Source organism: Zonotrichia leucophrys, chromosome 1A, assembly GCF_028769735.1.
Source record: "Zonotrichia leucophrys gambelii isolate GWCS_2022_RI chromosome 1A, RI_Zleu_2.0, whole genome shotgun sequence".
In the NCBI taxonomy this organism is placed as follows: domain Eukaryota; kingdom Metazoa; phylum Chordata; class Aves; order Passeriformes; family Passerellidae; genus Zonotrichia; species Zonotrichia leucophrys.
The window spans coordinates 66549353-66570351 of record NC_088170.1 but is presented as its reverse complement, the minus strand read 5'-3'; the positions used below and the strand labels follow the sequence as shown (position 1 = coordinate 66570351).

Here is a 20999-nt window from a genome sequence, read left to right as displayed (position 1 = left end):
GATGCTGCCCAGTTCAGACTTGCATAGATGGCGTGTTTGTTTGCTTCTGCTATTAGATGAACTAACAGTGATATTTAATTGGTTTCCAAGATAGAAGACTCTAAAAAAGACAAACCTCTTCCCCTCCCTGTTTGTTTTCTCTTCTCCACTCATTCACTCTTGTTTACATGTATTTTAACTTGTAGGAGTTGCTCCACTCATAGCACATGCACATCATTAAGCACTACTACATGTTCTAAAAAATAATTTGCTTAATAAAAAATTTTAAAATGGTCCATACAGCAGCAGTAGGAATTGAGATTGTCTGAAGCATGAAGGACTTTTCTTTTTTTTAAGATGTTTGCATGTAAGGTTTTTTTGAAGCAGATGTAGCAGATGTACATAGCTTTTGCAAAGGTTGACTCTATGGTTCCAGGAAGCATTACCCACAGCACAACACTAGAATGACATCTTTTGGTAGGTTTAAACATGTACACAAGGAGTATCCAGGGTTTAAGTTGAAACCCCTACCTTAAATCAAACTGGTTTGTAATAGAAGTGATGCAGGAATGCAGAGACTGAACACCTGAAGAGCCACCCCCTCTGGAGGTGAATATTTAACTTTGGTGAGCAGAACTCTGAGGGCTAATTTTAGGAAGGTGAGAAGCCTTAAAGCACAAAGGAGTGTCTGTGCTCCAATGTGCACCTCCAGCTGAAAAGGAAACTGCATTTTAATGTAGCTCTTACTATGATTTCCTTTTGTATCCTTGATTTCCTTCTGTGATACTGGTGAGGAATCTGCATCTATACCTCTGAGAAATAACAAGTTTTATCTCAGGTGGGATCAGCTCTCTTCTGATGTTTCTCCAGTCTGTATTTTGTTCAGTACATTTTCCAATTCATAATGCCCTTAGTATCATGCAGTCTGACCTATCTGCTTGAAAGGCAACTTCCCTCAGCTGCTCCTTCTCCCAGCCCAAATGTATTACCCATCCAAACATTTTCAAGGTAGGAATGTTTTCCCCCCTATATTTTCAAGTATTTTTTCCTCTGGGATAAAATACCTTTATACCTTACCTAAAATTTGCAACTGAGGCATTAAACTGATTACATGTACTAAATTTGGAATTGATCAGAAAAAAGTATTCTCTATGCTAAACAGTGGTTTGCTATGGTTTGTATGATCTGCTATGTGGAGAGAGCTAATAAAGCTGGGCTACAAGAAATCTCTGATTTCACCAGAAAAATTACTGTGGATTTTAAATTATCAGGGCAGTAAAAAGTAACTCATTGTCTTAAGAAAAATTACACTTCTAGAGCTAATTTCTGCCACTGTGGAGGCACCAGAACTTAAAACATCTTTGCATTTACCACTGAGTGCTTACACAAGCACTTGAGTATTATTAGCTACCAAGAAGAATGAAATCTGAGCATTGTATGTCAGGTATTAAAAGCCATCAGGATTTTCATGTAATTCATGTGTGTGTGAGAGTGCAAGTGCGGTTGCTCTCTGCTGGGTGCATGAAGAATTGCTCATCTCTTTGTTAAAGTCTTTGTGGGGCTGTAAGATGGATTGCAAGTCTTACAGCTGCTCTGTTGTTAGCCCTGCTGATGGGTGCAGGGAAGCCTGGAGATAATTATTTTGTAGACTTTACTGCCTATGTACGACTGCCTATGTAGAACATCCTGCCATAGGAGGTTTTTTTCCATTGGGCATGATGTCAGGGTCATTTAGCAATTGCTGTTTAGGATATGTGTTACTTAATAATAATTATAAGTGTTATTAGACTCTAATAGTTCTGCCAAAAACTACAACACACTACAGCAGTTAATGATTTTTGAAACATCATCTTTCCTTTGAGCTGCTTTTGAGCAAGAGTGCTGCAGGAATGCTGATGGGCTAGAAGGCATCTGGAGATGCCTTTTTTCCCCAAAAAACACAGAGACCTGGTCATTTACAGCTTAAAAATGTTGCACAGCTTCTTCTTCTGTTTGTCAGAGGTTCTGGCCCTTATTTTGCTGGCCAAAATCCAATGTAGGTAATTACCTTCTGTGTCTATAAATTGCAGCCCCCTGCAGTTTTCAATTGGGTACGGTATTGTTCTACCCTTCCTGGCTGGAACTGTTGTGTGATAATGCTCCATGTCATTAAACAGCTGCCGTCTGTCACCTTACGATGAAGTCATTCCTCTCTAAACAATGAGTTTATAAAGCCCTTTTGGGTCCTTCCAGACAAAATTTGCTCGTAAACCAGCAATTATGATCTTTGGAGTACATTAAGGTGATGCTTGGCTGTCTCTCTTGACAGCAGTCAGAAGCCTTCAAACGGGTGTTGTCCCTTTTGTCAGTTTGTGTGATATCCTGGCAGTGATGCCACAGCTCAGATGTAAATGCTTTGTTACTGTAAAACCTTGGTGCCTGTAAATACCTCTGCACTGGGTTGGATTTAGTTGTCGTTACACCTGGAACTCGTTTGTTATCATGTTCTTGTTCTGTTGGCTCCTACAGGGAATTCAAATATCTTATACCATGGGACATGAAAAAGGCAAATCCCCAGCAAAATGGTGAAACCACAGTAATAGGGTGAGGGTTGCAATATGAATTAACCAAAAAAGAACAGTAGGAAGGTACTGGGTAGGGTTAAAAACAGATTTGGCAAACAGGTGTCATGTAAATCCGTTTGGTCCCCGTTAACAGCTGTTTTTCAGCACCTGACTTGACACTGGGATCATTAATGGAAATGAACGTGGATTAATGCCAAAGCTCTTAACAGTGATGAATTTAAGAGAGTCTGTTTTGATTCAGTCATTGCTTCTGAAGGCTACCGCTCTGTCCTGAGTGGGCAGTTCACTTTTAGCAGTCCTGCAGTAATTAAAGATATGAATGGGAGAGACCAAGAGGGCATCTACTGGGTTTTTCTGGTGCTCCTGCTGAAGCAGCAGGGATATTAAAACAATCTCCAGCTCCTCAAGATTGGCCCTGTCAGCTTGCTGAAATGATGGAATGGTAGTTAGGTTATTAGAAGAAAAATTGGCACAAATTGAGAGAGAGGATGCTCTGGCAGCAACCACAAGCAGCCAGCGACTCGGTGTCTTAATCTCTGCCCTCAGGCTGCTCTCTATGATATGGATGACACCTTGTCAGTGGAGATGATGTGCTGGGTCACCCCTGAGTCCAATGGGCTAAATTGGCCATGGAGGGAAGGATTGCTACAGCATAGAGCCACATAATCTATTTTTTCTTTCTTTCCTTCTTTTTTTTTTATTTTTTTAATGTATGTCATCATTTGGGTACTGACAGTAAGTGCCAAGGGATCCCATTCTCATTAGAGTCCCCTAGACACAGCTATCTCTGTACACTTGTGCTTTCAAGAAATAGTCCTAAGCTTTCACAAGGCTTGCTTTACTTCCTTCTGGAAAGTTTTACATGCAGTTTCTCTTTTGTCTTATTACTTCTTGGGTACAGGAGAAGGGGAGATGGGGGAAGGAAGAAGCCACTTCCTCTGAGAGCCACTGTGTTGGCAAAGAGAAAGAAGTAAAAGCCCTACATCTGTTAGCAGCCAAGAGGTCTCAGTGCAGAGCTGTAATGTCCATTGGGTGAAGATGAAAGCTGGGAGAAGATAAGGGAATTCATCTTAGAAGGGATCATTTGCAAAGGATTTTGTATGGACCCAACAACTTCTGTGACAAAATGAACCATCAGGCAGGTGTGGTCTATCATTTTCTTCCTCAGTGGAGCCGTCCAGTGCACTGCAGGGATCCAATCTATAGAATGTATAAAATAGGTGTTTTTTCCCCAATGTTATCTCTCTGCTGATTTATTCACTTGTTCATTTTGTCTGCATTGGCCCTAGTCCTACACCAGCTGCCAAAGCTGGGTGAGCATTCCACTGCAGTGTCATTGCTGCAGAAGTGTTCATGAGCTCCTCAAAATCCCAACAGTGAGACTTGGATTCCCACTCTGAGGTGTCTGAGAGCCTTGGTTTGCACGGACATCAAAGGCAGTGCAGTTTAGGAAGGAGCCCAGCTGTGTTTGTAAAAATGAGTGCCCTCTCTGTGGCCTGAACTTGTCTGTCAAACCGCCAAAATGTTGGCAGCTCAGTCAAGTCCCTACCTTGTGGTAGAAAAGTATTTTAAAGAAAAGCCTAAATTATGCTTGGTTTTTTCCCTAACTCTGCAGGAGTTAGTGGATTGACAGAGCTGTCAATGGATGGTGGAATTAAGTTTGGAGAAGTTTTAATGACTTACTCAAGTTAATGCAGGCAGTGAGTGACAAAACCTGTCTCCTGGAGCTTGGCATCATAGTGTATGGTACTGATGCCTTGAGTCAGAGCTTTTAACCACCTTCAGCCAATAAAGCATTTAAAGAATATGACCAATGTAGTTCAACTTTGGTCCCAACAAAATAAAGAAGGGGCTTAAGCGTTTTTTGCAATTAGAAGAGAGCTTGGCCTGTGCCTAAACCTTTAGCTCAAAGCAAGAACTTGATGCTAATAGGGCCATTAACCTGAGAAAACAGGTGTTAGTGTTTGGCTTTGTGCTTTCCTAAAAAATTGGCTGATTAGCAATGGAAATTGTGGGGCTCTTGGTGGTAAAGGTGGTTTTGGTAAAGGAAAAAGGAAAGGAATAAACTTGTTATTCTTTATTAAACATGACCCAGCTGTAATTCTGGACTAAGTAGCAATTGTGTATGGATTTCTTAAAGAAGGGATCCAACAGAGAGAACAGATGAAGGGCATAATTTAAAACTGAACTCAATACAAACAGCACAGAGAATAAATGAAGTGAAAAGTCAAGCCAATTTATGAAAGAAAATAGTTGACCAAGCCCAGGGCAGAGCTGGGAGCTTAACTAAACTTCTACCTTTTCTTTCAAAACAACATATAAGCATTTTCCACAGCTATTTTAAGCTATGGGTCAGGGATTTTTCAACCTCCCTAGCAGGGAGGTTGTTTGACAGATTGGGTTTTACGTAGAGGAATAGGAATTGAAAAGAAATAATTGAGTGATTTTTTAGAGGTTTAAGTGTCACATAGGTGCCTACTGCTCCATGAAACTCTTGAAAGTTGTTCCCATGAAGTATCACTCAAGTGAGTCAGTCATGGTTTTTCTGTTTCTTGGCAATTTTAAGGGGGTGGTTGTTTGGATGGTTGGCTTGGTTTGGCTTAAGTGTTGTCTTTGTATGGAAATGCAGTTCCTAGGGCCTGGAGAAGTCACAATTCCTGCAGGTGAACTTGTGACCTGCAGAACTTACTCAAAACGAAGAGCATTTGCAAGACAAGATATTTGTACATAAAATGTAATGCAAAAGTTTGGACCAAATCATGGAGTCTCTTACTCAGGCAAGATTCCTGCTAGAGTAGATAGGAATTTTAGCCATTTATGAGAGTGATAAATGCTGTTGTCTGCTGATCCGTGTTGAAAGCACTTCATAAGGGATGATCAAACTTCTTGTTGGTGCTGTAAAACGTGCCTTTAATACAACCTTCTCCTTCCTGCCTGTAAGCAGGGAAAGTGCTAAAGTTAATACAGGCATATTAATGTGAATTATGCTTTTAAGGAGATGAAACACATGAAACGAAATAATTTGTCTTCACACAGGTTATAGCTGTGAGACAAGGGAATTGCACAGGGTTGTTTTCTTCTTCCACTCTTAGATATTTTTTTTTCACATGTAAAATATTATTTTCATCTGGTTGTGCAGATTCTGAGCTCTTCCAAGTCCTCCGGTGGGCATTCACTCCTGAAAAATCATCAAACAGAGAAATTCTAATTAAAGCCAAGTTTTTTGAAAGTGGCAGGTGGCTCTGAAATGCCTGAATTCTGCCATGATCAGCTTCTGACATTGCTGCATACAGGCCATTTGCCCCCTCTCCCTGGTGGAAAGATGGGGGGATGCTTGAAAATTCATGCATCATTAGTGTTCTTTCTTGAAAGTGAAACATCCAAAAAATCATCAGCACTTTTGGAATTTCTAGCCAAGTAATTAGTTGAAACTACTGTCCTTAATTATCAATAATGCAAGGGGAGAGGGGGGAGGGAGTGATCTATTTTTACTTTTGTTCAGTATTGAAAAATATTTATTTTCTGTATAAGAGTATGAATTCTCCTAAACCATGATCTATCATTTGTTTCCCACATCAGATTATTTTTTGCTCCAAAGTTCTTTTCCCTGCAAAAGTGTGGTTGTTTTGAACTTGGATTTAGGACATACATCTGGAGATCAGATAGGCTGAGAATTTAGCGGGTGAAAGTGTTCAAAAATTTGATCTCCTTTTGCAGGGCAAAAAACTTTCTGAAGCAGCATTTTCATTTCCACAGTGATGCAGGCAGTTTTGCCACTGCCGTCTCTTTTTGATTTGTGGTTTTTATTTTTTTTATGGCAGCAATAAACAGAATGCTTTAAACTGGGTCTCTCCAGGCTGCTTTTCCTTTTTAAAGAGCGTAGGCAACTAATCGGCAGCAACCAGGCACATAGCTGGAGTGTTTTCCATTCTAGGCAATATCAGACTAATTTGATGCACACATGGATGCTTCACACAATCTGCAGATTCATCGCTGGCATCTTGCATTAGTCATCTGACAGATTGCCAAGTGTTTCATACTCCTTTCATGTGACTTTATTACAAAACACACACACATAGACACACGCACTGCCTGCTTTCTGCCAGTAGCCAGTTTAGTGAGAATTCACTGCAGTTCTGTTTACAACAGCCATGGAGAGAAATCTGCACTTATTTGCCACTATCCTCTACTTTAAAATGCAGAAGTCCTGGGTTGTGTTGTGCCGCTCTCATCTTATATAATGACATTAAGCAGCAGCCTGCAGAGAGAACCAGACTCAATGAAAAATGTAATAGCATTGTTTTTTGTTCGTAATACTTATGCTATTAATTAAACACTGATTTTTTTTTTTTGCTGCTTTGTGCCAATTGACATCATCTTCTGCATCTAGTGCACACAAAAACTGTGTAGTCTCCTAACTTGTCTTCTCTTTTTAATCTCCTTTTCCACTTTCTAGTAACGGCACAGCTAACAAGATGAATGGAGCTTTGGATCATTCAGACCAACCAGACCCAGATGCCATTAAGATGTTTGTTGGACAGATTCCCCGTTCGTGGTCAGAAAAAGAATTAAAAGAACTTTTTGAGCCTTATGGAGCTGTCTACCAGATTAATGTTCTCCGAGACAGAAGTCAGAACCCTCCCCAAAGTAAAGGTACAGTAGTTATGCTCTCTTTGCTTTCAGTTTGCTTGTTTTCCCGATGATCTTGCTTGCCTTCAGCATTTCCAAGGAGGTTTGCAGCTGAGCTCTCAGTTTTGTAGTATGCTGTGTTGAGCTATGCAGCAGTCCTAAGAGGAGAGGACTCATGAATCCTATCGAATACTGCCTTCCTCCTCTTCTTAAACTGAAGTTTAAATGTCTTTTATCTCGAAGCATGCATTCTAACTGTGCAAAAAAAAAAAAGAAAATATCAGTCTCCTTGTTTAAATTATCATTGCCAAAAATGTGGAAACCTGAGAGATTGCTACCCAGGATTAGCTCATGAAAAATATAATTTTCTATTTCCTTTCATTTCCTCTCTTTGCACCCCAGGTGGGAAATATTTTAAGGATGCAGAAGGGAAAAATGATGGTGGTGGGCTCTTGCCACATCATTGCTCCAGCAGCAATAAAAATTACAAATAGTCACCCTCTTTCCATAATCTGATTTTTTTTTCTGCAGTCATGTTCAAGAATTGGTTTTTGGCACTGATATTATTCTAAATGAAAGGGTTAGTTTTCCTTCCTTCATTTTTTCTATACCCATATAAAGTATTTGTCCCTAACTATATTCCTTCCTTTCACTATGTATATCTGTGCTTATTTAGGCATGTGAGAGTTTTGTGCATTATAGCTGTTTAAGTGTGGCACGTGCTTAGATGTAAACGGAAAGTGAGTATTCTGTTTTACAGAATGCATTTTCCTCCCTACCTAGCTGTGTATTTGCATTCAGCCTTGGTACGTGAGCATTTTTACCGTTAGAAATAATTAGCGTAGCTCAGAGGCAGAACTGGATGTGCATGTGTGTGCCTGGCTGTAAGGCTGCTAGACACTTATTCCTTCTTACTGCGTTCCTGGCACTGACTCTAAAACCCTTCAGAGCACACATGCTATGGAGAATATCACAGAATGATTTTGTGGGCTCCCAGCAAAGTTAACAGTGCAAAACAGCCCTCACTGGAGATGAGAATTGCTGTTGTGGGAGGCACACAGCACAGCCTCGGGTGCTCTTGTGCTTTTGGGCAGAGCACTGCCAAGGCTCAGCATATCTCCATTTTTCCTGGTACTGGGCAGAGGATCCTCTCAGTGCCTTATTTTTGCTGCCCAGTTTAAGCAGTCAGGTGCTTTGAGTGACTATGGTTTATTTTGGGTTGCTTGCATCTCTTACTTTTGGTTAAAAGACTTGGTGCATTGGTCTCACATCAGTGTCAGGGTCAGGTCCAGCTCACTGTACCTTCCTGCTAATCAAATGTCTCTACTAGATCACTCTTCCCCCTTCCCCAGCCCTCAAAGTTTTCAAGGCTATGTTGTGTGAACAACCTGCTCTAATGAAAAGTGAACAACCTGCCTCCTGTCCATGATAAGAGGGCTGGAGCTAGGTGCTCTTTAAGGTCCATTCCAACCCAAAGCATTCCATGACTCTGTGGTTCAGAAGCAGAAGGTATTTCTGGTTTGAGTGTTTCAGTGTAGTTCTGCTTCCAGCCCCCCCCCTCCCCCCACCTCATTTCCCAGGATTGATGTATTGTAGCATGTACTCCCCTACTGTGTTAGCAAAGAGCCCTCACCAAATGTCTTTTTCTTGTAATGCTGGATAGGAGAGCATTAAGAGGTCAAACAACTGGATTTTCTGCAGTCCAGGCTGCTATGGATGAGCAAACTCCTCCTTAGTTTAAAGCACTAAAATGCTGAACTTTGAGACTCGTCCATCTGGAAGGAGCTGATTCCTGGGTCACAGCAATGCCTTCCCACTAAGCAGTAAATGAAGTGAGAATGATATTGTGGTTAGACAGAAGAAACCCATTGATACCCATTTCTGGGAATGACTGTACCTGTCCATCAGGCAGCTGGAAGGCATAAGGATGAAGCATAGGTCATGCAAATCATTGTAGACTAATTACCAATGTTTGTAGTCCCCATATGCAATATTCTTTTTGAAAGGTGGCTGGGTTTTGGGGATGCTTTTTGCTTGGACTCTTTTCAGCCATGCAGAGATTATGCTTGTCACTTCGGGCATTATGTGTTAATTAATGAGTAAATGAAATTAATCCTGAAGATAAGCAGAATAACCTTCAGACTTACTTTTCTCTGGCACCAGCAGCAAGCTCCTCTGGTGGTCAGCTTTTCCCTCGGAAGCTTTGGAGGAATGTATCTCCATGCTGGCTCTATCCTTCCTCCTGGCTGAATCTGCCAGCAAGGTTGCTAGAAACCTCTTGAGTTTCTTGTGGATGTCTCTTGACTGGGAATGATCTTTATTTTCTTAATCCAGTTGCACAAAGGATTCCGTGTGAGAGATTGTTAAGAATGTTAGAAACAAACAAACAGAAAAATTGCCCTGAGAAACATTCTACAGTCTTCTTTTCATCACAATGCATGACAATTCTTCACCTATACTATATGGTAGGCATTTAAAAAAGAAACTGAATTTTCATTTTTTGTTTGGAGGTCATAGAATCATAGAATATCCTGAGCTGGAAGGGACCCACAAGGATCAGAGTCCAACTCCTGGCTCTGTACAGGACAACACTAAAAATCACATGTGGGATGTGGAGTGAAATTCCATGCTCCTCTTGTGTTTAAATACCCACACAAAACAACCATTTTTATTTAATTTGAGCTGGGTGGATTTGGGTTGTGCCAGGCCTTCTGCTTGCTGACCCTTTGTATCACCTCCAATTTTATAGAACAGCCCATCAAAGGGACCTCGTGGTTGGGTAAGGTAGAAAAAAAAGTCAATTTTTCATTTCATTGCATGGTTGTGACTGTGTGTAAGGCAGAACATTCACAGCCTGGTGTCACACAGGAATGTTTTTCTGAATATGCTGCAAGCCATGAGTAGTAATGACAGGAATGCAAGTTGGTGTTACTACACCACACGGGGGGAGCAGTTAGGTTTTGCTCTTTAAAGAAAAGCATTTTGATTTTTGAAAGATTTCTCTCTTCTCAGACAAGGGTTGTGTATTTCTGTGAGCTTGGCCAAAGGGGCTCCTCTAATTTGGACCGAGATTTTCTCTGATGAGCTGTTTATGAAGCTGCAATCTCAGTCTCTCCCAATTCTGTCAAAAATAACCATAGGCTGCTTCTCTCTCTCCTGCTGTTATTCAGACTGTCTTTCATACCCTCCAACGACAGACGGCCTAGTTCATGTCTTTCCTCCTCTTTTGTATTGCTTGCCAGCTCTGCAAAGCTGAGGCTGGTGGAAGACAGGTACAAAGCCAAGTTTACCTCACTCTGGAAAACCAGAGGAAAGCCATCTTAATTCCACAGATATATTGATACTACTGCAAACGTTGAAGCTTGGCTTTATGAACTGTGAACTTCAGGAATGGCTGCATTCTAGGAAATTCCTTATCCTTTTGTCATGGTTTGACCAGGAAGGAGTGGGAATTCTGGGAAGCTGTGGTCAAACCAATGAAGGTTTTGGGTTTCATACTGACACCTGGTGTAGCCAGTGGGGTTTGGACACACCTCCGAGAATACACAGGGGTTAAAAGCAAGGCACTGCCCTGGCACTTCCTCTTTTGGACATCGTCGGGCGAAGAGGTCAGATCTCCTCCCCCGCCCGGCCCGCTGCTGCTGGGCGGGGGAGGGGCCGGCCATGCGGTAGGCCTGGGGCCTGGACAGAGGTGGGGGTTGAGGGGGCTTCGAGGATGGAAGGGTGGAAGGTCCCAGAGAGTCAGCCCTCGGGCAGCCAGCCTCCCCCCCCCCCCCCCCAGGAGAGCAGCCAGCCGGGAGGAGAAGGAGGGAGACTGCCCAGCCGCAGCAGCAGCAGGTGTGGGAGTATCATCGTTCTAAGATAGACAGAGACTGAAACTTTTAACCCTTTCCTTTCATGATTAGAGCCTTGCAAAAATGCTAATCCTCCTCGAAGCTGAATAAGAAGGGAGATAAGAGATGAGATGTGGAGATGATTGGATGGGGAGAGATGATTTGGAGTGGCCTTTTGGCTGGACTTTTCTCGTGGCTATGGACTCAGTTGTTCCTGTGACACAGACTGCATTTAGGGGGAGGCAGTGCCTCAAAACCAGGAAGGTTCTTCGTGAGGACCCCCCGGCCCCAGGGGGTTGGAAAAATATGGGGGGGACAGAGGTCCCAAAAGCAGAGACTGTGCCTTTTTGGAGTGAGACAAGGCATCCTTGAAAGACAACCCTAAAAGCAGCTCTGGTCCATGCCGTCAGTGGTGAGAGCACTGGGCATGGAAGGACGATGTTACAAGCGGCAGAAGGACTTTTTTTCTTCCGGGCGGTGCCGAAGTAACAGAGAAGCACACGAGGTTCTCAGTGTGTTTCCAGGAGAAGCCTATGGAACGAGAAGGACTCCTTTCCTCTTCATGAACTGATGTTTGAGTATACTAAAGCGTCGTGCTGGGCTGGGCAGTTGGTGTTTTTTGAGAGAATGTATTGGATTGGGAAAGTCAGGGAGTGGGGAGGAGGAAAAGTGGTTTTTGTAAGGTTTTCAATTTTTTTCCTTTTCCTTATAGTCTTTCCCTATTTTTTTCCTGTAGTTTTAGGTAATAAAGTGTTCTTTATGTTTAAGTTGGAGCCTGTTTTGCTTATTCCTGGTCACATCTCACAGCAGACACCAGGGTGAGGCATTTTCATGGGGGCACTGGCTCTGTGCCAGGCTCAAACCATGACACCTTTTCAGAGCTTGCATTTCTCTGCTTCTTTTGGATGTGTGAAAGAGCTCAGCAAAGTAATTTGACTAAGTTTTTATCTCCTGTTGTTTGGTAAGGCTTTTTCCTCTTTCTGCAACAAAAGAAATCCAGGGGATTAGGTAAACTAAATGCAAAAAAACCAAATAAAACAAAACAACAGGGCAGGAAATTCTGTACCACTGAAATAAAATGGCACTTTTGGCTTCTGGGGGCTAAGGGGATTCAAAGTCTCGGCAGATCAGCCCTCTCTGTTCCCAATCAAGCTTGCTTCCTTTATATAATTTATTCTGGGTGAATAGATGACTTTTTTCCAGGGTGGTTGTTAAAAAGAGCTTCTCTAATGCCTCAAATGCAGCAAGCTCTGTGTGAAGGCAGCACACACTGCCACCAAGATCTCCCTTCCTCCCCACTGTTTGCCTAAGCCGGAAAGATTTCCTTGGCTACTTCGGTTTTGAAGTCCAAGTGCTGAAGCAAGCAGATGGCACAGGGCTACTTTTGTCTTTTGAAATGCAGCAGGAGAGTCTTGGGCCAGATCCACTATGTCCTTTTGGCACCTTGCCTCTGCTTCAATACCTGATAATTCTTGGAGGGATCAAGGTCCCCTAGAGCAGCTTTGTGAGCCTGAATCTCTTTGTGCTGCTGTAGGAATCACACTGCAGAAAGCAGGGAGAGGCACTTGGATAACTGGCTCGGTGTTTGCTTGCAGCCTTTTACAGACCCTTTATCAGATTAGAGGGAGGCTGCTGAGTGAACAAGGATGTGCTGTAGTTAAAGGCCAGTGTTTATTATTATCCTATTTAACATGGTAATTTAAGTCTACTGGGAAGTGAGCAGAGGAATCTGATAATGAGGCATTCATCTGCTGCATACAGGAGAGACCAGGTGGGCAAAGAGGTGTACAGGTATATATAGTTACATATATATATATATATACAGAGAGAGAGAGAGAGAGAGAAAGAGATGCATCTGATAATGAGGCATTCATCTGCTGCATACAGGAGAGACCAAGTGGGTATATAGGTATATATAGTTACATACATATATATAGAGAGAGTTGCATATAGGAGGCAGAAGTTACCTGGCTTGCTTGAGAATCATTTCTGCCTCAGTTTAGCCCTTCCAGAATAGTCTGCCACAGGCAGAGGGATGATCCCTCTCCTCCAGCAGGTCCTGTCACAGTGCCTGGTACAGTAGGAGCAAAGGGAGCTTGAGCAGTCCTGCACAGCAGCGGAGCTGTGGCACACTCACTTTGTCACAGATTCCCATGCTGAGTGTCCTAACTTGCAGCTAAGAGCAGCTGTTCCTTGTTCCTTGACTGCCCCTGTGACACCACACAGCCAATTGTACCCTCTGCTCCTTCAGTTTCAATACATTGTGTTTGGCAAAACTGTTTTAGATGCTCTTTAAAAGCTCCCTTCAGCCAGCACTCCAGCAACCCGGGTTTCTCTACACTTCATGTCTTATTCTGTGTTTTGAATGCTCTCAGTGGCCCATGTGAAAACACCGTTTAACTTTTGAGATCAGATGAGATGCACCATGAGCACATTTGCTGTTGAAATGTCAGGATATGTGCCCACAGCCATTGTGCATGTGTGTGTTAGGCTAAATTTTGGTGATGGTGCCTGACAGGTATTTTGTTACTATATAGACTTGAAAGCTTTTCCTGCACTGTATTAAAAAGTACCTTGCATGTTATGTTTTAGCAGGTGCATTGTACACTGTAAGTTTCAGACAACAAAGACTGGCAAAAGCCAGATGTCCTTAAATACAAGTACAATGGGGAAGAAGAGTGAATGATAAAGTTGAGTTTTTAACTTGAAGTTGCTGACTGTAGGGTGTTTAAATTTAAACCTTAAGGAATCCTAAATCTATAATTTTAAATGGGTTGTAGATAGCATTATAGAATATATTCCAGCTGATTTTTAGAGAAGGTAATTCTTACTCAACAAATCTGATGGAGTTTTTCAAGAAGTTTCTGTGAAGGCGGACAGGTGTGAAATATAATCAAGCTGATTTCCCAGGGGCATTGCACAGTGTGTCACACAGGAGACTAATCCATGCAGTTGCTGGTGAAGCAGAGAAGGACCCATTTCCAGATGGGGAAAAGAGCTGGGTAGATGATCGAGGGCAGATTAGAATGGGGAAAGGTTACGGGCCAGGGGAGGAGAGGGGATGATGATTGGAGAGCAACAGGGACTGTTATTGGAGATCAATACTTTTTCACTCTCTATGTAAATGGCTTTGACAGAATGAACCACCAACTTGTTATCCAACTTTTTGGATCATGCAGAAGGGACTAGATGGGGGAGAAGCCACCTGATAACCTGGAGAAAACAATCAAACACAAAGAAATTCTGCTGGGTAAAACGAACTGTGAGCAAGAAGAGTAAATTTTATTTTGAGTGAACACATGTGTTGAATGAGTGCATTTTTCAAAGATTTGAGAGCAGGAGAGGATTTGAAGAGTGCACATATCATAAAATGACTGAGATGATGTTTTGTATCTGTGTGGTCAAAAAGGCACAGAAAATGCGAGCTGTATAAATGGAAGCATTGAATAGAGCCTTCAAGGAAATACTGCACCACTTAAAGAAGGATTTTTTTAATCATGCTTAAACCACAGTTACCAATATTTAGTACCATTCTATAGAAAAGGGCAGAGGTCCAGGGAAGAGCAGCATGATTTTGTATGAAGTCAGGAAGGGTTGTGCCATGGTGAAAGGTCTACGAAGGTTAACTTGTAAAGGGCTTCAAAGATTGACTTACAAGAAAGCTAAAAGGGGGAAAGCTGAGGAAGAATACAGGACTGTACCTTGGTTTGGAAAGAAAAAGTTGTAAGGGGATACAATTGAAGTTTCTGCAGTATGTTGAAGTGCATACCAAAGGCAGGAATAGATAAGCTCTTTCAATTAATATTAAACCCAGGGACTGCACAGCATAGACTTAAGACTGAGGAGCAGCAGGCCAACAGAAAAAAATTCGACTTCTCAAGTCAAACTTTCTTCCTCCACTTGCAGAGAAGAGAGTGACTTCCAGAAGAAGCAGAGAGAAGAGTTCCAAAAGAAACTTTCCTTTTGCTTGCTTCCATTTAGTGTTTTGAAAGAATGCATCTGGAACAGGATGTGACATGACTGCTCCCATGTCCAAGAACAGTTTCAGCCCATAAACAGGACAAGGTGCCAAGCTGTCAATGGTTTAGCCATGTCCAGCACCAAGAGAGGCTGAGATTGGTGCCCCCTGATATTTTTGCATTGCTTTGAAGATAGGGAGCAGATCAGGGTAACATCCCATTGCATACTTCACTGCAAACCTGTTGCCCACTTAAATCAGTCTCACTTTATATTCCCTTCATTAACAATGGCAAGAAAATCAAAGCAAAAATTATCACAGCAAAACCAACCCAGTCAGAGCAGAAGTAATGGAAGATATTTGTGAAGACCCTGCAACAGCAGCAGGGGGCTGTGGTTGCAGAATGGGAAGACTAGAGGATGGTGGGGGGAGTTAAGTAGAGGATTTTTTAGTTGAGTTATTTAAATATAGAGATAGCACAGAAACCTTTCTTTAGCCTTGTTTCTAAAGTTCCTCTATACAGTGTGTGAATGACTGGAGCAGAACGAAGCTATTTTTACTTTAAGGCATCTTTTCCCTCCCTATTTTTATGGTATTCATCACAGTGGGAGCTTGGTCCAGAAATGAGGACGCTAGGTATTGCTGTAAGAAGTTAATAAAAATAACACATCTCTGAGGGATTAAAGTAGATCACTTTGGGGCTCATTGGCTGCAGTTTTGTAGCAGCTTAACTATGATTTACAACTGCATATGAATTTTAAAAAGTAAGCTAAGACCGTATAAGCACATTATTAATTACATCTATGATGAAAAAAAAAAGCTTAAAATTTAACTACATGAATCTTTTTAGTTAAATTGATAGAAAACCATGAGAGGAGCAGCACTTCATATTCCAATTGTGGTTCTTTCTAATGTTCATGTCTGATAAACACTTGGGGGGAAGGCAAGGTCAGTAAAGGTGTGTTTGAAAAGGAATTTTTGAACTTCAGTTCAGGAGTGCTATACTGTTGACAACTTAAGCACATCCTCCAGCATTTACTTATAGAATATTTTAGAACAACTTTAAAAAAGAGTCCCAAATGTTCATAAAATATTAATGTGTAATCTGTTGTTTGTAATGACATCACTTCATTGGGAAAAAAGCCACGTAGGCAGACAGTTAAAACAGCCTGAACTTTCAGTAAAATTGAAAAAAATCACATTGCTTTGTTGAATGTGAATAGTATGCCAAACCTCAGTTTCTTAAATATATAATCTCAAAGGGAAAAAAACTGTAATGCATGGAAAAATCTAAGTCAAGTCATGCACACACTTGCATGCAGGAATTAATCAATAGATATAATACTCAGACATAAAACACAGGCATGTGTTAAGTATTTTGAAGATTGCTGCCTACATTTAAAATATATACATCTATAACAGTACCAGATACTGTCAGTTTGATATTTATGGTATCCAGTGCTTTTAGTTGCATATTAAGGCTCACATCAATGAGATTCGACCATTTTATGTCAAATGTGCCATTTATGTTTCAGTGCCATTGTGGCACTGAAATTCTTTCCTCCTCCAGTTTTCTACTACATGAATAAACACACTATTTATCTACTCATCACATAAAAATTTATGTGAGTTTTGTTAAAAGACAAAGGCTTCAAAACAAACCACACAACCCTTCTCTTTTATGTAGTGTTTCTTATTTTGTTCAGTTCTAATATCAAGATCATTTGCTTCTAACACATAAGGAGATTTTGCAAAGGATGTGGGGACTGGTCTGAAATCTTCACACACTTTGGCAAGGATCTCAAAGGAAGAAAACATTTGACAGCTGAGCGGTGTCAAAAATGAAGTGTAATTGGGAAGCAGCCTTATGAGCATGGGTTTTGAGTGTACTGCAGCTTCCAAATCTCTCATTTCCACTGCAAAACCAGTGGTTTATTGCTTTTATGTTCTGTTCCTTTCACCCCACTAAAATCAGTCACAGGTGCCTGTGCACATATATGCACAAATAAATAACAGCCTAAAATTAAAACCCACACTGCAGGAAGATTTCCTCATTAAAAGATAGAAGGAGAGGCTCCAAGGCACTAAGAATTTCTGTCACTGCTGAAATGATGTGAGAGACATAAATATTACAATGAAGGGTCAAAATAAAAAGCTAAAGACCACATAAAACATTTTAGCATAAATATGTCATCAATTTTGCTAGTTCTTAACATGATATTTAAACCCCAGGAGGGCCTTGAAAGGATGTCTGCTATTCTTTATAATTTTGAAATGCATTAAAAGCAGATATGTATAGCATGTATAGCAGTGTAAATTAATTACTATTTCATTACTTCCATCTTCCCTGCACCAGACCTTGTCAGCCTGTATTTTTTTGTGGGATCAGGGTAGCAAGAGGGCAGATTTGGGCTTGTTTTGGGTCTTGCAGGACCCACAACATCCTCAGTGTCAGATTTCAGGGATACAGATGCTATAAAAGGATGTTCTGTGCCAGTTACAGTATTGCTCTTTTTTTAAGACATTGGTTTCACAGTGCACTGTAACCATCAGCATATTTCAAAAGAATAGCAAATAACTCCCCAAGGATAAAGTCTGGTAGTGGCTTCTAAGCCTAGTTTGAGCTTAACTCAAGCCAGTGAACTGTGGGTGGAAGGCTGTGTATGCCATATAAATCTCCTGGTCCATCTGTCTTGGGAAAGAATGCATTTTCAGGAATCTCTGTCTTTCTAATTGCTTATAAAAACACTCTGAGACAAGCCAGTGAATAAATTAAATTTGAATGTTTCCAGTGGATCTTTTCAGTTTCTCACTGAACCTAATTACTGTCTAATCTATGCCCATGAGTATGCAGTTTTAAGTGGGACGTTAGACTTTCACTCTGCAGATTAAACTCTGTGGTGCATAAATTCATTATTATTTGTGTAAGAGAAAACTTCAGTCTCTGCTACCTTGTGGTTTTAATTTAAAATAACTACTGCATCCAATTCAGGCATTCTTTTAGAGGACTAAGAAGAGCTGTAAAGAGGTGGAAGATGTTTTCTAATAAACCGTGTCTCTTATTCACCCAGCTGAATTGGGAAAATTTATGTTTCAAACAGTAATTAAACTCTCCTTGTAGCTCAAGATGTCATGCCTTCAACTGCAATTTTAGGGAGCTGTACCACAATAGGGAGTAGATTAATATAATGTTCTGCAGGAAACTTTTTGCTGCAAGGATGAGTGTGGCACCATAAGGAGCAGGGCTGCTGCTTCAGCTAGACATCTCCAAGTGTTTTGCAAAGGGAGAAAAATAGCATCACTCCATTTTTGCCAGCTGGAGGAATTGAGATACAGAGGCTTGGGGGGACTTTTCCCAAATTTTTTTAGTCACTTTGAGTAGGCAGAGAATGATGTCCTCTCTGTGCTGGTGTCGTTTTGCCTGAATCAAATCTGCTCCCTTCATTTTCAGTTCATGAATCCCTGAGCTGGTTAACACAAAAATTTTGTTATGTTAACACTGCCCAGGTGAGATCTGCATTAGTTTATTCACATATTAATCGGATCTGGTGAGAACTGCAGTTACAAAACAAGTGTGGAGCAGACCCAAAGGCACCAGCTCTCTCTCTTCCTATGCTCCCCCTAATTAATACAATGAGTCTTAAACAACAATCTTCCTTTATTATTTGCAGATCATGGGATATAAAAATCATTGTAGATTTAAAATGGACTATATTAACCCAAGTAATTCCACCAGGACTTGAGTTTCTATAGTGAAAAGTGTTGTGTTGTCTCTGGCTCAATTAGATTTTTCTCAGTGTCAATTTTAATTCACTTCACTAGAGTGTGGGGGAACTCTCAGTGGAAGGGAAAATGTTTCTTCTGAATGAGAGCCTCCTGTAGCCCACATTTTATTTAAGAGTTTTAAAATGCTTCGCAATCCCACGTTCTCCCTTGAACGTCTGCTATTGTGTGCCATAAGAGCTGAACAAAATCACTTGGTGTTTCTTAATGTGACAGGCATCTGAGTCTGAGCAGGAGGAAGGAAATGGGGAAAACAGGGTCCATGGTCCCTCTTCTTATTCAATACTAAAAAGAAAAAAATAAGTCTTGATGAGTCTTGGTGGCCAAATAAACTTTATTTCAAATCTTTCCCACCCTTCCAAACACCTGCCCATGCATAAAGAGAAGTAAAAAGTAGGCAGCAGGGTTTCCTTTTGCAGTGCTGAGCTCAGGACAGAGGTTGAGTGGCCTCAGAAGTTGTTTTTTTCCCCTTTAGATTTGGTATTTCCCTCCTCCCATGGCTGTCAACACTTCAGTGTACATTTCTTGGTTATTCTCTGGTTGGTGCAGAGTGACCCAAAATTACTATCTCTTCTCTATTTCAAAAGTAAAATTTGGTAGATCTTTCACTTGAGGGTCCTTCTCATTGTGAGAAAGAGAAGACAAGAACAAGAGTTTATGATAGAACTGCCAAAGAAAGTTTACCCAAGACAAGGGCCTGAAATGTCCACTCTGGATAGGTAGGGTGTTTCAAAATGCTCTTTGCCATCATGTTCAGCAGTTTTCTTTTCCTATCTCTACACTTGGCCTTCCCATATTTCACTAAAATCTCAAGACTTTTGATTTATGAGTAGTTGTGCACACACACTAAAGTTTTGCTTTGTGTTTGGTTGGCTTTTGATTTGTGTGCTAGAATTTTTTGGCTGACACCTCCCCTTTTCCAGTTTTGCAAGTGATTTAGACTGTTTTCCAGTATATCACTGGGCTACCCTTAGGAAAACACCTGGGACTGTCACCAAAACCAGTCTACTGGATCAATGGATGTGAACCTCTTTTCTGATTCAGACAGAAAATTATGCCAAAGTGTGTTGCTCAAGTGCCCAATAGTTATTATTAATGCCAGCTTGTGTATGAAAGGTAAATATGAAATTGTCTCCATGGAGAACACCTTCATGTTTTTCAGAAGAGCAGTGCAAAACACCCTATGAAAATTCAGGTTTTCACACATGTCATCTCCCAGCATTTTCATTTCCAACAGTTTTAGCTTTCCTTCCCAGTTAGCATGTGATGCCTTTCTGTGCTGTGTTCCTTGCTAGTTCTCACTTGGGCATATATTGAGTTAAAAGGTGCTGTGTGGAAGTAGGGAATTATTACTATTACTATGACTATTATTATTATTATCATCATTTAGATGCTGCAGTTTAAGTAGTTAAAAAAAAAAATCTCAAAACTAAAGGTCAGTGTAGCTTGTAGGTTTACACATGCACAGTACAAGTAACCTTCAGAAATTTCCTCATGACAAGATAAGTGCAGCAATTATATTTAAATGAGTGCCAGAGAAAATTTCACTGTAAACTGCATTAGCTGGAGAGTGTGTGCTGTAAGAGGATTTAATTGAATTAATGTTACTTACTATCAAAAGCTCCATCTAGTGTATTGCCAGGTCTCCTTATTACTAAGAATAATATTTGGCTCATAAAGACCCCTGCTCAACTAAGCACACAGTCCTGATGACTTCAGCAAGTGATTAAAACGAAAGCATTTCCTTCACTGCCTTGCTGAGCAGGAGCAGGCTGGAAGCTGGCAACAGGCACTGGGGTGTGCAAAGAGCATGGAGTCAGTGAGCCCTTTAACAAGACTTTTTATGGGGATTCCTCTTATCAGTGCCTTTCTAAGTGTCTGAAGGAGATGTGATTTTGGCAGAGTGCCCTTCCCAGCTTGGGTGTACCTGGTTTGGTCATGGCTGCACCAGAGATGGACCCAAGCATTGTCTGGGTATTCAAGAGGGACTGGGGGTGATCCACACTGGGGTCTGGAAGCCCTCACAAATAACAGCAGTGATGGCAGAGGGATTTCATTGAATAATCCTGATGGTATTTTTAATGCTGTTATTAATGCAGGGCTCTCACTCTCGCATTATACGGATGTGGCACAATGAGATCCAGAGAGGTATTTTGTGTGACTTCCTACATAAAAGCAGAAATGCAAATGATCTGCATTTACATATTCACATGATATAAACAGAAAACTCAGAGGCGTGGAGACGCAGGGACA

General features: G+C 41.2%; 1 protein-coding gene across 13 annotated transcripts in view; it reads left to right on the top strand.

Moving 5' to 3' along the window:
* CELF2 (CUGBP Elav-like family member 2) overlaps positions 1-20999 on the top strand; it is a 550308-nt gene that overhangs the window by 408919 nt on the left and 120390 nt on the right. For all 13 annotated transcript variants that reach the window (XM_064703051.1, XM_064703049.1, XM_064703046.1 and 10 more), the window contains one exon: positions 7000-7196. In XM_064703051.1, coding sequence (XP_064559121.1) covers positions 7019-7196 — 178 coding nt within the window. In that variant the 5' untranslated portion in view covers positions 7000-7018. The remainder of the gene's footprint in view (positions 1-6999; positions 7197-20999) is intronic.